At 47.2% G+C, this 12,723-nt stretch overlaps 1 protein-coding gene across 4 annotated transcripts; it reads left to right on the forward strand.

The window, feature by feature from the left end:
- Positions 1-4,741: 4,741 nt before the first annotated feature.
- LOC124962125 (E-selectin-like) lies at positions 4,742-12,304 on the forward strand. Of its 4 annotated transcripts, none has more exons than XM_047521278.1 (11): positions 4,742-4,860; positions 5,177-5,259; positions 5,904-6,287; positions 6,756-6,863; positions 7,030-7,215; positions 7,490-7,678; positions 7,866-8,042; positions 8,572-8,682; positions 9,412-9,433; positions 9,536-9,617; positions 10,482-12,304. In XM_047521278.1, the coding sequence occupies exons 2-10, from the start codon at positions 5,223-5,225 to the stop codon at positions 9,591-9,593; spliced, it is 1,272 nt and encodes a 423-aa protein (XP_047377234.1). In that variant the 5' UTR covers positions 4,742-4,860; positions 5,177-5,222; the 3' UTR covers positions 9,594-9,617; positions 10,482-12,304. The 4 variants fall into 4 exon arrangements, with proteins under 4 accessions (XP_047377234.1, XP_047377235.1, XP_047377236.1 ...); XM_047521279.1 differs by having other exon boundaries at positions 9,536-9,608; XM_047521280.1 differs by having other exon boundaries at positions 9,539-9,617.
- Positions 12,305-12,723: the final 419 nt, after the last annotated feature.

The following is a 12,723-nucleotide window of genomic DNA, read 5'->3' on the forward strand; positions in this document are numbered from 1 at the left end:
CCGGAGCACAGACTGGGCGCAGGCAGGCGTGGGCCAGGGCCCGCTCTGCCACCCACGGCCCACTAGAGTGTCTTTAGTTTGCCATGGGCCGGCAGCTTCCCCTCCCTGCCCGGAATCTGTGAGATGGTGAATGCGTGTGGTCTAGGTGTGGGAGGTTGCTCCGGATGATGGGAAGCAGAGAGCCCACCACGTCTGTCCCTCAGAGTACGTGCAGGTGACATCACCGCCAAACTCCAGCCGGCTCTTCCTTGGGGAGCGCTTCCTCTGGCCACAGATTCCACCTGGAAGGGCAGGGAACCAGCCCTGCAGGAGCAGCCCTCCCCCAGACTGCCCTCTTGCCCCTGCTGGGACAAGCTGAGGTGTCTGTACTGTCTCCCAGCGTCCCCTGAGACGGAGCCAGGTTGCCCAGGGGCGACTCGAGGACCAACACGCCTTCTGTTGAGGTCCTCCTTCCCTGGCCTCACCCCTCACTCCCTACACTGTTTCTTGGGATCACCTCCCAAACACCCACCTGGCAACCACTTCCATGTCTCAGGAGCTGCTCAGAAGGTCCCAGCTGAGGACACTAAGCTTCCAGAGCTGTCGTGGGGGAAGTTCTACAACACTTTCTCGTGGGAAAACTAAGGGCCACTCCCCTGCTGAGATCTGCTCAAGCAGGCGTGGATTCGCAGAAAGGACCCAGGACCCGGGCCTGAGAGTCACAAATGTGGGTCTGAATGCCAGCTCTGCCATTCAGTAGCTGAAAAACCCAGGTGGGTATTCACCCTGTCTAGGTGGATAACCTAGGTTTTCTCCTCTGTACTCTTTCACTCTTTTTAAAATTTGTATGAAGCCATGTATGGAAAGTGTTTGTCTTCAGAGGACACTGATTATGGACCATGATATGAACTATCCTAAAAGCTTCACCACTAGGAAAAGTAATGACCACTGTGTTAAAACAGTGTTTTCCTGTGTCATCATTATGTCCATCATTGTGTCACAGCCAGCAAGACTGCAGTCCAGTACCCTTGGCTCCCAGGTGGAGAAACTGAGATGAAGTCACAGACGTGATAGTGCAAGATAGTAATCTCTTCTGCTAAATCACAGCACTTAGTATTCATTGCTACCAGGTTAATACGGTCATTCCAAAACAGAAAATGCTTGCTTACCTAATGAGTCATATCAATTATCGAGTCATAGAGATGTAGAAAATTCAGGATTTTCTTCTACTTCACTTCTTTGAAATCACCTATTTTTACTTTGGGGGGGAATGATATCTTTTCATCACCATTTGGTGTCCTTTTTGATCCATTTGGAATTGTTTCATTTTGTTTCTGAAACAATAAATTCAAAGTGATGCTTTAAGAAGTGACCAGGCTAGACCCTTCTGATGTGAGGCTCTGAGAACAAAGCTAATAATACTCCTGTAGGAAACTTCTAACTTACAAAACAAGCAGTACAGGGGGCCAAGGACAACAAGTCAGGGGGCTTTTCTGAAATCCAGGGTATTTTTTCTCCTGTGTTAACAATGGTCAGCAGTCTGGCTACATTCAGGAAAAGTTCTGCTAATTAACCTGCCCACCCCTGTTTGTTTCTTCCGCTCTGGGAATTCACCAGAGTTGGCTCATTTGGAAGATATTCCCATTAGTTGGTCCTTAATCCTCACACAGAGAGCAGAAGCTTCAAGATAAGAGGCTGCCAAACAGGAAGCACAAAATACATCAAAATTCTAAGTCTCAGAATCATCCAGGAAGATCAAGAAGGAGAATAAGTGGAATTCATAGTCCTCTGGAAACAGAGGAGAAGAGGGAATAAATTAATAAACGTATACACTTGTGTTAATTCATCAGCAGCTATTCCTTTTCCTTGGTTAGAAACGATTCACTTTTCATAGGCCTGGGGACCCCAGGCCTCACGCTGGCTCTCCCTCCCTCCCTCAGGGTCGCCCCTTCACCATGAAGGCGAGACGGCCTGGGGCCCAGACACAGGAGCAAAAGTGGTTAACACTCTCCATGTCCGATTGAAGGGTGTGGAGGGGGACAAGGGACTTCCAGGAAAAGGGAAGACCAAGCGGGAACACTTGGCGCCTGGGAGCCGACAGAGCAGCCCAGGAGGCGCAACCCGGCTGGGCCTGTGTCTGCGCCTCCTTCTTTTCTCTTTCCTTTCCCCCATGGAGCGGGTGGGGAGGCATCCCTCAAAGGGAGGTTGTCCCGGGGACACTCAGCCAACGTCCTCAGAGCTTGGGAGACTCTGGAGCCGAGGCCCCTCTCGCTGGCCTGTCTCTGGGGGAGTTTTGTGTAGAAGGGGGATAATCCTCAACAGCTCCCCCTACTCAAGTCTCGCCCAGTTCCTCTCCCAGCCCCTGCCCAGGTGAGAGCCCCTCCTGAGACCCTCACAGCACAAATGGGGGCAGCCCAGAGTCCCTCTGCTTCCCTCCCCTGGCCCTGTCGTCCTGGGGCCTCTCCAGGGGAGGTCGGCCTGCGGCCTGCTCAGAGACCCCGGGGAGCCTGCAGAAAGCCCTTCCCTCTCAGCTCCCACCCAGGGCCAGGGACAAGGGCACCGTCCTGGGAGAACGCAGGACGCTTGGGAGGGAGAGTGGACCTAACCCGGCTTAAACGCTGGGTTCTAATCACCCTCCTCACCAACCTCTCCCGCTCCTTTCTCCTGTCCTTCCTGTGATACTGAATTTCTCCCGGAAGCTTTCTCAGGACAAATTTCCAGCAGTCATGTTACCCTTGGCCTTGGAGGGAACTCGATTTTGAGTCAGTTTCCCAAGGGAGGTGCGGCTGGAGGTGCACAGCTCCCTGCAGGCAGAGCCAGCCTGCCTGGTTGGTGTCCTCTGTCCACTTACTCCCTCCTGCTGATGTCACCGCACAAAGAACAGGGCTGGACACAGAATGGGGACTCAACAAGGTTAGAGATCAGAGATGAGGGTCTAGGACATATGTTTGCAAATGAAATAGGGACATGTCACCATTGGGTTCCTTCTATTTGTATCTTTAAATTAAAGAAAGGGAAGAGATAAACTATGTACTTAGTTATGAAATAACTAAGCAAATAAATAAATAACCATAATAGTAAATGGATTATCTAAGACTTTTTCTAACTAATTTCTACTTACAAAATGCTCATCAGGCCCTTCACTGACATGGCAAATAAATTTTGTCTTGAGGTTTGGCTACAATGCATATCTGACCATGCTTTGTTAAAAAAACAACAGAGCATGTATTCTTAATTCATGGAAAAAGTAAAATATATACAGACTGTGTGACCTCATCACCGTGACAGATTGTGTATGACCCCAGTATTGCATCCTTCCCTGAAATGTGAGTCAACTGTGAGTAATTTTCTTTCACAGGTGTGAGTAGCGAAAGTCCTATCTAGCAATGCAAAGTGGGATGCGGAGCTGGAGTACCTTCAATATCTGGGACACATAGTGGAGGAGGGTGGGGTTTCAATTCTGGTTAACAGTAGTAGTAGTTAACAGCTTTTTGATAGAAGTTGAATCAAACTAGTGAAGATGGTTTTGTTCCTTTTATTAATCACCAGAATTTTCCTGGAACTTTCCTTGTTTTTCCTAGTTTGGCCCATGTCTTGGTATCTTTGTGAACACAGAAAGATGCAGAACACACAAGAGAAAAACAAGCCTTTCCCACCTGTCCTCACGTCAGCTGAGAGGCCTTTCCTCTTAAAGTTCAAGTCCTTAACTTGACTTGAACTCTAAAAACCCAAGGAACATGGAGGCAGAAATGACCCACTTGCTGTCACAGTCACTTAAATTAAACAAGATGCCAGATGGAAATGGATGGGACGACTGTATCTACCCAAAAGCAGCGTCACACTTAAGCACAAGAACGTAGGACTCTACGTACATCACTCAGTGGCATTTAGACACAGATGCTGAAAACTGTGTTCTGTAGGAAAGAAAAAACAAAACAAAACTGCAGAAAGGGGTCATGGCGAAAATTGGGAAATGTTGAAAACAATCATGAAAGATATAAAAACTGCCTCAAAGTTTCCAACAAAGAAGGGGTCATTGTTAACATTTTTCCCCAGTTTTTATTCTTTGAAGTGCATATTTTGACATATTTAAATAAAATTTGTGTTAGCTAATATGAGTAGATGTAGTTTTTAATCTTTATTTTTTCACAGAACAAACTGTGAACATCTAAATCTATTTCTCATTTTTTCAGTTTGTGAAAACAAGGTGCTATTTCAAATATTTGAGTGGAAGATGTTACTCTAAGTAATTTAGCTATAGCCAACATGCAGATCCTGAGGAATAATGCTTCCTTTCGATGATTCCCCTGGGAGACAGCCCACAATAAATGTGCTAAGTTGGTGACTGAACAAGAAACAGAACGTGACTGTTGATCCAGCATTGACAGCTACAGATGAGAAAATTGAGGACAAAGAAGCACAGACAATAGAAATCCTAAGCTTACTCGTGTATGAAGCTGATTGCTGCCACAGTTACGTGAGCAGCACTACAATAAACAAAGTCTTGAAACAATTTTGAGAAGCTAGACTTCATGCTATTAGAATGAAAAGTCAGGCCTCTATGTCATGTCAATGAAAGTGTGTGTAAGACACAAAGGCATCAGGGGGAGAATTAACTTTGGGGCAGCACTTCTGACATCATTGTAATTTTTAACATTGTGGATATTCCCGGGAAAATTTCTGGATGCCGTTGAGGATTTCCTCCTGGCTGGATTTGGAGAGTCTCCCGTTGTTCACAGGAAGCAAGCCCTGCTATAAAGGGCCCAGCAGAGGCGATGCTCAACAGGGCTTGGCTGACTTCACATCAGAAACACCCAGGAGAAGGAGAGAGACCATCGCCACTCACCTGAGCAGTCTCAGCCCAAGGACCAGCGCAGAACAGTAAGTGCAGCCTTCTTTGCAAGAGCAGCCTTGGGCCAGGAGGCAGATTCATCAGTATGAACCCATGTGCAGACAGCCTTCTGATAAGAGATCCATGCAAGCTTTAATTGTATTGGGGTTAAAGCCTGTCTTGTCTCTTTTGCCTAAATGAGGAAAATCTTAAATTTTGTATTTATTCATTCCAGTAACACCTTTCAGATAAATACGTGGCACTGGGATCCTTTATCCTAAACCTCATGCTGGTGCCTTAAACATCAGAATGATTTGAGTAACTGGCTGCCTAACTTTTCCTTCTGTAATCAATTTTTCTCCCCAGGAAAACTCTTCAAGTCTAGCCCACTGGTGAGAAGAAGCCTGAAGTCATGATTGCTTCACAGATTCTCTCCACTCTCACTTTTGGTAAGTCGCTGTCATGAGATGGGCCAGGTCTTCTCATCTCCTCCCGACTGACACCGGAGACCAGGTTATTCTTCCTGGTGTGGGGCTGTCCTGTGCGTGCTGGGTGTTTAGCAGCAGCCCGGCCTCTACCTGCCTGGCGTGAGGGAAACTGACTTCTTAGTGTCCTATTTCCATCTGTGTAAATATTGATCAAAAATGGTCTATGCAGGCATTGTGACAATTCAGTGATAGGTAGTGTAGGTGTCTGGGGGCACCTGGACAAATCTGAAGAAGGCAGCAATCTGACGGTCGTGGTGACTTCATATTCCCAAAGATATGATTTTGGTTGTGAGTGCCTCGCATGACGCCTGGTAGCTCATACTAAGGCTCAGTACTGCAGAATCAGAGGCAGAATCACAAGGCTGTTGGGAGGGTGAGAACAGAGCCCTGGGGTGGCCAGGCGCAGAGCGAGGCACAGTGATGCTACTTTCTCTCATATTGCCTCCTACTTTTCCAAAGGTGAATGACTTTGTCATCCTAATCCAGACTATGCCCAAAATAAGACAACAAAGACCCAGTGAGCAGAGTTAAACCCTAGCATTTTAAATTTAAACCCTAGCATTTATTTAAACTAAACGCTGCCATTCTTTCTCGCTCCCCCCCAGTGCTCCTCCTTAGAGAGAGCGCAGCCTGGACTTACAGTGTGTCCAGGAGAAGGATGAATTATGACGAGGCCAGCGCTTACTGTCAGCAGAGGTACACACATCTGGTCGCAATTCAAAACAAGGAGGAGATCGAGTACCTGAACGCCACGTTGAGCTATTCTCCAAGTTACTACTGGATCGGAATCAGAAAGGTCAATGGCGTGTGGGTCTGGGTGGGGACCCAGAAGCCCCTGACCGAAGAAGCCGAGAACTGGGCTCCAGGAGAACCAAACAACAAGCAGAACAACGAGGACTGCGTGGAGATCTACATCAAGAGACCAGAAGGTTCCGGCATGTGGAACGATGAGAGATGCAGCAAGAGGAAGCTCGCGCTGTGCTACACAGGTAGGGAGCTCAGGCCGCCGCGTGCTGAGGACTCGCAGTGGCAGCAGCTGGCCTCCACTGTGGTCCGTGGCTCTGAAGGATACGATGTGTCCCGGCTAAGGCCCCCTTTACTCCTCTGAGCAGACGTAGGCAGGAACCTGTGTACTGTGTGGCCTGAGCGCACACGGGAGGGCCACACAGACCCAGGGGCAGCTCAGTCACTCGTTTAGTTTTGGCAGGGGAACTGTCTTCCGGCTAGTGACGCAGGGACACCCAAGCGTGGTACAGCTGCAGCTCCTCCCCACGTCTCCAACATTAGTATCCGATACAAAAAGATGAGCCTGGAGCTCAGATCTGGCATTTTGTGCAGCACCATTAAAATCCCAGGCACCTGGTACCCTAGGTGATGCCCACGGCACACTGCTGATCCCAACAGTAACAAATTCTTTACAAGCACAACAACTGTCCTGGTGGCTTGTGTTCCTGCAGCTGCCTGCACCCAGGCCTCCTGCAGTGGCCATGGCGAGTGTATAGAGACCGTCAACAACTACACCTGCAGGTGCCAGCCCGGCTTCCGTGGACTCGAGTGTGAGCAAGGTAAGTTGTTGTCACCTCCCCCTTCACTTGGGACCGAGGCCCCTTCCCTCCCAGCTGCTCTGGAGTGTGGCCTGCATATCTTCCCTCCCTGGACCAGTCAGAGCCTGTCTTCCTCCCGCCGTCGGAGGTGAGGGCTGGGCAGAACTCACCTGGGTCCCCTTTGCAGTTGTGACCTGTGAAGCACAGAAGGACCCTGAGCATGGAAGGTTGGATTGCACTGCACCCTTTGGGACCTTCAGCTACAGTTCCTCCTGCTCCGTCAGCTGCGATGAGGGCTACCTGCCAAGCAGCACGGAGACCAGCCGGTGTACGTCCTCTGGGGAATGGAGTGCTCCTCCTCCCACCTGCAAAGGTGAGCCTCCAGACGCGAGGACAGTCCCCACTCACCCTCATCAACCCAGGCTCTTATCCAACCCCAGGGGAAGCTCTTTTGGTGGTCATCTTAGTAAATCATATGTGGTCTCTCAGGGACACACTTGGTTTTGACAGCCCATATGTTAGGGTGCTGTCTTTGTTTTCATTTGATTTAAGATAAAAGCCACCAGGGAGCCCAGGCTTGGCTGCCTGGAGAACCCTGCGGCCACCTGGCACACACAGGCTCCACAGGGCTCGCTCTTGCCTTCCAGCTGTGCAGTGTGCTGCTCTCTCTGCGCCCCGGAATGGCTCTGTGAGGTGCACTCCTTCCCCCACTGGGAAGTTCCCCTACAAGTCCTCTTGCACCTTCCACTGTGAGGACGGCTTTGACCTACACGGATCAGCTCAGCTGGAGTGCACATCTCAGGGACAGTGGACACACGAGGTCCCCTCCTGCCAAGGTAGGGGGAGTTCAGGTCACATGCCTCGTAAGATTGCGACCCTCAGTGGCTTCAGGGGCTTTGGTCCTAATTTCCTACATGCTGAGTCCTATGCAGGGTTTATAAGCTGCACTTCTTGGTGACTTAGGGTGCTTTAGAAGCTTCCAGCAGTTTTCCTAACCTCCACCCTTGTGTCTGTCATTTACAGTGGTGCAGTGCTCAAGCCTGGCAGCTCCAGGAAAGGTCAACGTGAGCTGCAGTGGAGAGCCTGTGGCTGGCACTGTGTGTGAGTTTGCGTGTCCCGAAGGCTGGACGCTCAATGGCTCTGCGGCTCTGACGTGTGGTGCCACAGGACACTGGTCTGGGACGCTGCCTACCTGTGAAGGTGATGCATTGACTGAGGCTGGCTGCCGGGTGACCAGAGAGAAGTGAGGGAGCCCTGTTGCCATAGCGATTAAAGATGCCTTGTGTCCATCTCAGAATGGTTACCCAGCTGGGCACATTTATGCTTATGGAGATAGGCAGGAGACGGAGACTGGGCATGTGGGTGGAAAGGGGAGAATTCCGACAAATGGCAAAGGAGACCTGGAGAGGAAAGGAAGAGGGGGAAATGGAAGTGTGTGTGTGTGTGTGTGTGTGTGTGTGTGAGAGAGAGAGAGAGAGAGAGAGAGAGAGAGAGAGAGGACGCAGGTGCAGCCAGCATCCAGCAGGCAGGGTAGAGTTCTGCCTGGCAGCGGTGGGCAGCCAAGGTGGGCTGGACGGGTCTCAACAGCCTGTTATGCCACCTCTGCCTCATGACTTGAACCAGACAGTTCAAGTTACCCGGGCACCAATGTAACAGAAAAGGTGACGTGGACGGGCAGGAAGATCTTCAAGCCAGGTCCTCATGGCCACCCTCCCCTCTGTTGCCGTAGCTCTGCCCGAGTCCAGCATTCCCTTGGCAGCTGGACTTTCTGCTGCAGGAATCTCTCTCCTGACAGTGACATCAGTTCTCCTCTGGCTTCTGAAAAACTTTCGGAAAAAAGGTGAGGGAGTTTTTGAATGTGCTTCAAAAATATTTTTGAACATAGTAATTTTTTGTCATTGATGATTGATGGTTTCTCTTGCAAATTCATACAGTAACTACAATCTAGTTATTGGGCAAACTGTAACATCTGTCTTATTATTAAGCAAAAGTTGTAGAAAAGAGTTCATAAGCATCCCAAAGTTTGAAGTGTTTTAGGAAAATAAATGCAAGGATGCTAATATTGCTCAACTCCAGGGGGCGCTATTTGTATTCAATACCGTATTGTCTCTGGAGTTTGGTTGATTTGTGCCCCCAGGGAAATGGATGAAATCATTTCTTTAAAGAGTATTTGGAATACAGTCTTAAACTTGGAGATACCTCCTAAGGAATATGCAAACCCATCTATTCAAACTCATGGATTGTTTGGTCTACAGAGTATTTTAAACAAATTTAAACTAAGTTCAGACATTTAAGAAATAAGAAAATTTCATGTTAAAAAAAAAATCCTGATTTTGGGCTTGTCATGAAATGGCAAAGCCTCTGACTAGTGGCTGCCGTCAGAAAGCTGCCGTGTCCTTTGAAGGCTGTGCACTGTGCATTTACTTTAGTAACCTGGTCGTGTTCCCGCTCTGATTGTTACAGAGCCCAGGTGCACTGAGCTTGCAGGCCCTGATGATCAGGTCATATTGTGTCTGGATTTGCAATTAAAAGTCATTTGGTCTAAAGGATGGTTTTCTTTCTCTTGCAGCAAGGAAATTTGTCCCTGCTAGGTAAGCTGCATTCTTGCACAATGCATGCTGTGAACATTCTAAACATTTTCCTCCCTTCCTGCTGGAAACAGTGGCTCATTAGTGTTCTTATGTATCCCACAGCAGCTGCCAAAGCCTGGAATCCTATGGAAACTACCAGATGCCTTCAGACTCCATCTAAGCTCAAAGGACTCTGGTGAGACTTGTAAGTGGAAGTCACGAGGGAACATTCTCTCTTGGCGCTCTGCTCATCCTTGGGCCCCTCCAAACCTGCCATTTCCCACAGGGACTCTCCATCTCCATGGCGCTTGCTGGAAAGTCATTTTGTTTCTTTGCAGGAGAGGGAAGAAACAGAGATCTGGCTTTCCTGGGGCAATTCCTCTATGAAAGATAATAATGATGGTGACAGTTGACCCTTATGTGGCACTTACTGTGCCCTAGAAACTGCTCTAAGCTAGGAGCCCCATGAGATAGGGATGACTACTCTATTTTTCCTCATTTTGAAGGAGCAAAGGAGGCAGAGAGAAGTCAAGTGACTTGCCTGAAGTCTCAAAGCCCCTAAGTGGAGGAGCTGGGATGTAAACCCAGGCAGTCTGGTTCTAGCATCTGTGTTCTTAAGCATCTGCTCTGCTTGGGAGGATTTGTAATGGTCCAGTGAAGTCCCTTGCAATACATTTTTAAAAATCAATATCTGATTTTTGTGCAATTTTAAGTGTATAGAAAAATCGAGCAGCGTTTTGTCATCTTTAGGGTTATCTGCATCTCGTCCTAGCATGACTCCTTGGGTGCAGTTGATGGAGCAGTAGAGATGTAGTATTGTTAACGTCCCAAGGTTACTTTAGGGTTCACTGTGTTGTGCATTCTGCTGGGTTTAACAGATGTGTGATCCCTGTAGCCACCATGAGGGTGCCATGGAGAATAGTTTCCCTGTCCTAGCTGAAGAGCACTGGCTGTTGCTCTTTGGGTGACCCCAGCCAGAGTGCACGCTGTCTGTGCTAGAACGTGTACTCTGTTGGCACCTCCAGTATGCACAAGTGTCCTGATGACACATGTTTGCTTGCACTTGCAGGAACCCTGGTGCATCCTGGGAACTAGAGTGACTCACTGAAGACAACAGAGCTGTCCTGGGCCCCTGGCCTTCCCGGACATTGTACCTGTGCCTTGACAGCTGGGACCACGACTTCAGTGGATGAGAGTTCAGAGCCAAGGACAGCCTTCCACTAAAAGACACAACGCAGAAGAAAGTCTTCTGTTTCCTATTCCCAGGATAGAAAGTGCTGGCCACTGAGGAGAGAGGATCGTCTTCAAAGCAAGTTGAAGAGACCAAAGCTCCGGACTCTCCAGAATTCCTCTCCTAACTCTCCCTGGAGGCTCTGAATCTCAGTGGAGAAACAATGTTTCCTGGCTGTTTCTCTTTAGCCCCTCACAGTGTTGCAACTGCTAGTTACAGAATTGCCTTCAGAGGGGTACATAATAATTATCAGCAGTTTACAGGAAACCAATTAGCCATAGATATTTTACTTCTAACTTAAAACAAAACATACAAATAACAAAAAAAAAAAAAAAAAAAAAAAAAAAAAAAACGAATTTTAATGCCCAGAGATGACTGCATAGGAGTTTGTTCCTGGTGCAAGGTGCAAATCCTACTTAATGCTCAGTGCAAGGATCACCAAGCACCGTCTTAATCATGTTTACCTCTACAGAACTCAGTGCTTTTAAAGTGTTCTTAAAGGTTGTGCTCATTCTACTCACCTTGAATATAGCATAATCTTCCAGAATTAATTCAGTACAAAAGTTAAAGGTACTTGAAAAATTTGTAAATGCCGTTGACTATGATAGGGTAAAAGTTATTGCTCCTAGATCATCACCTTCTTATTTATTAACAAATTTGAATGCTATACCTGCAGTAGATTTATATCAAATAATAAAATACATGATCAGGGTGACGTTCTGAGAATTTTACTACAGTTTTTTTAAAACATGGTACTATGAAGAGAGTAAAAGCTGAACAAAGGGTTTGTATTTCATTACCACATTTTTCACATATTTTTGCTTTCTTATGTTGAAAAACTTCTATGAGGCCAAATATTCCAATTTGGTAAAAGCATCCATGCAAACCAATGAATGTATAATTTTGTGACTTCCTTTGTAAAACAGTAATGTAGACATATGAATGTGCTTTGCCTTCCTACAAAAGTGTTTGTCAGATGTAAACATGTAATTATTTTGTACTACTTTAAGGTTTCAAATACATAAGAATTAATCATGTAAAGCACCACCTGTGGATTTTCAAAGAGCAGATGTCTAATGATTATTTCTTGGTTGTAGTATTCAGTGCTAGGTGTCTTGGAGAGGGGGCAGTTTGTGTGTGTGAGCAATGTTTCCAAGGAGAGTTTAAAACTCCTAAGGAACTTCCAGGTATTACCGACGATGAGACATTCCTGGTCCATAAGTGTCCAAGTTGCCCACACCAAAGCTTTCCCACATTTCCTTTAACTTAACATGTTGAAAAAGAAATTTTCAAGTAAGTGCTGACTGACTATAGTCAGTGGCAGAACCAGCAGTAACCAGGGAGATGTGAGAAGGATGAGAAAGCAGCAGTTTCTTAAGGGGCAGAAGGACTCAGGGGAGGGGGGACTATTGTGATCAGATTACATATGGAAAGAGTTATTATTTTCTCTGAAATTGCTCAAAAGTTGTAAATATTTATATATCTGCATTATAAATAACTGCATGAAACATAAATGTGGTCTGTGTTTGGGTTCTGTATGTTTTACATTATGATTTAAAAATATTTAACAGTTTTAAAGTATGTATTTATTTTAGGTTTTGTCAGCTTTATTATACTTGACATGGCATTACAAAGTTTGACAATAAATATGTGTATGTTTATTTCCAATCTAGGCTCTTTCTTAAAATTTTTATTACATTTAGATAAAACTTCAACACAATGAAATACACTTTTTTGAACTGTGCAAGCTCAAGTAACCAGCGACACACTCTAACCCCAGAATGTTCTGTCTCCCCAAAAGAAACCCATCCCATTAGAGTTCCTCCGCCTTCTTCCCTTCCTCCTGTCCTGGCGACAGCTAACCTGTTTCCGCAGCTGTGGACCCACCTCTTCTGGGGATTTCTCACGCGCAGACGGCAGGGGACCTCTGTCTGGCTCCTCCCCTTGGTGCTGCTCCCCAGGCCATGCAGCAGCTGCTGCATGGCGCCTCCCTCTGTGTCCTGGTGGAGTCACCTTCCACTGCAACACTCAGCACACTTTGCTTCTCCCCTTGTCAACTCCTGGGCTTTGGGTTCTTTCC

Source organism: Sciurus carolinensis, chromosome 12 (assembly GCF_902686445.1).
Source record: "Sciurus carolinensis chromosome 12, mSciCar1.2, whole genome shotgun sequence".
Classification (NCBI taxonomy): domain Eukaryota; kingdom Metazoa; phylum Chordata; class Mammalia; order Rodentia; family Sciuridae; genus Sciurus; species Sciurus carolinensis.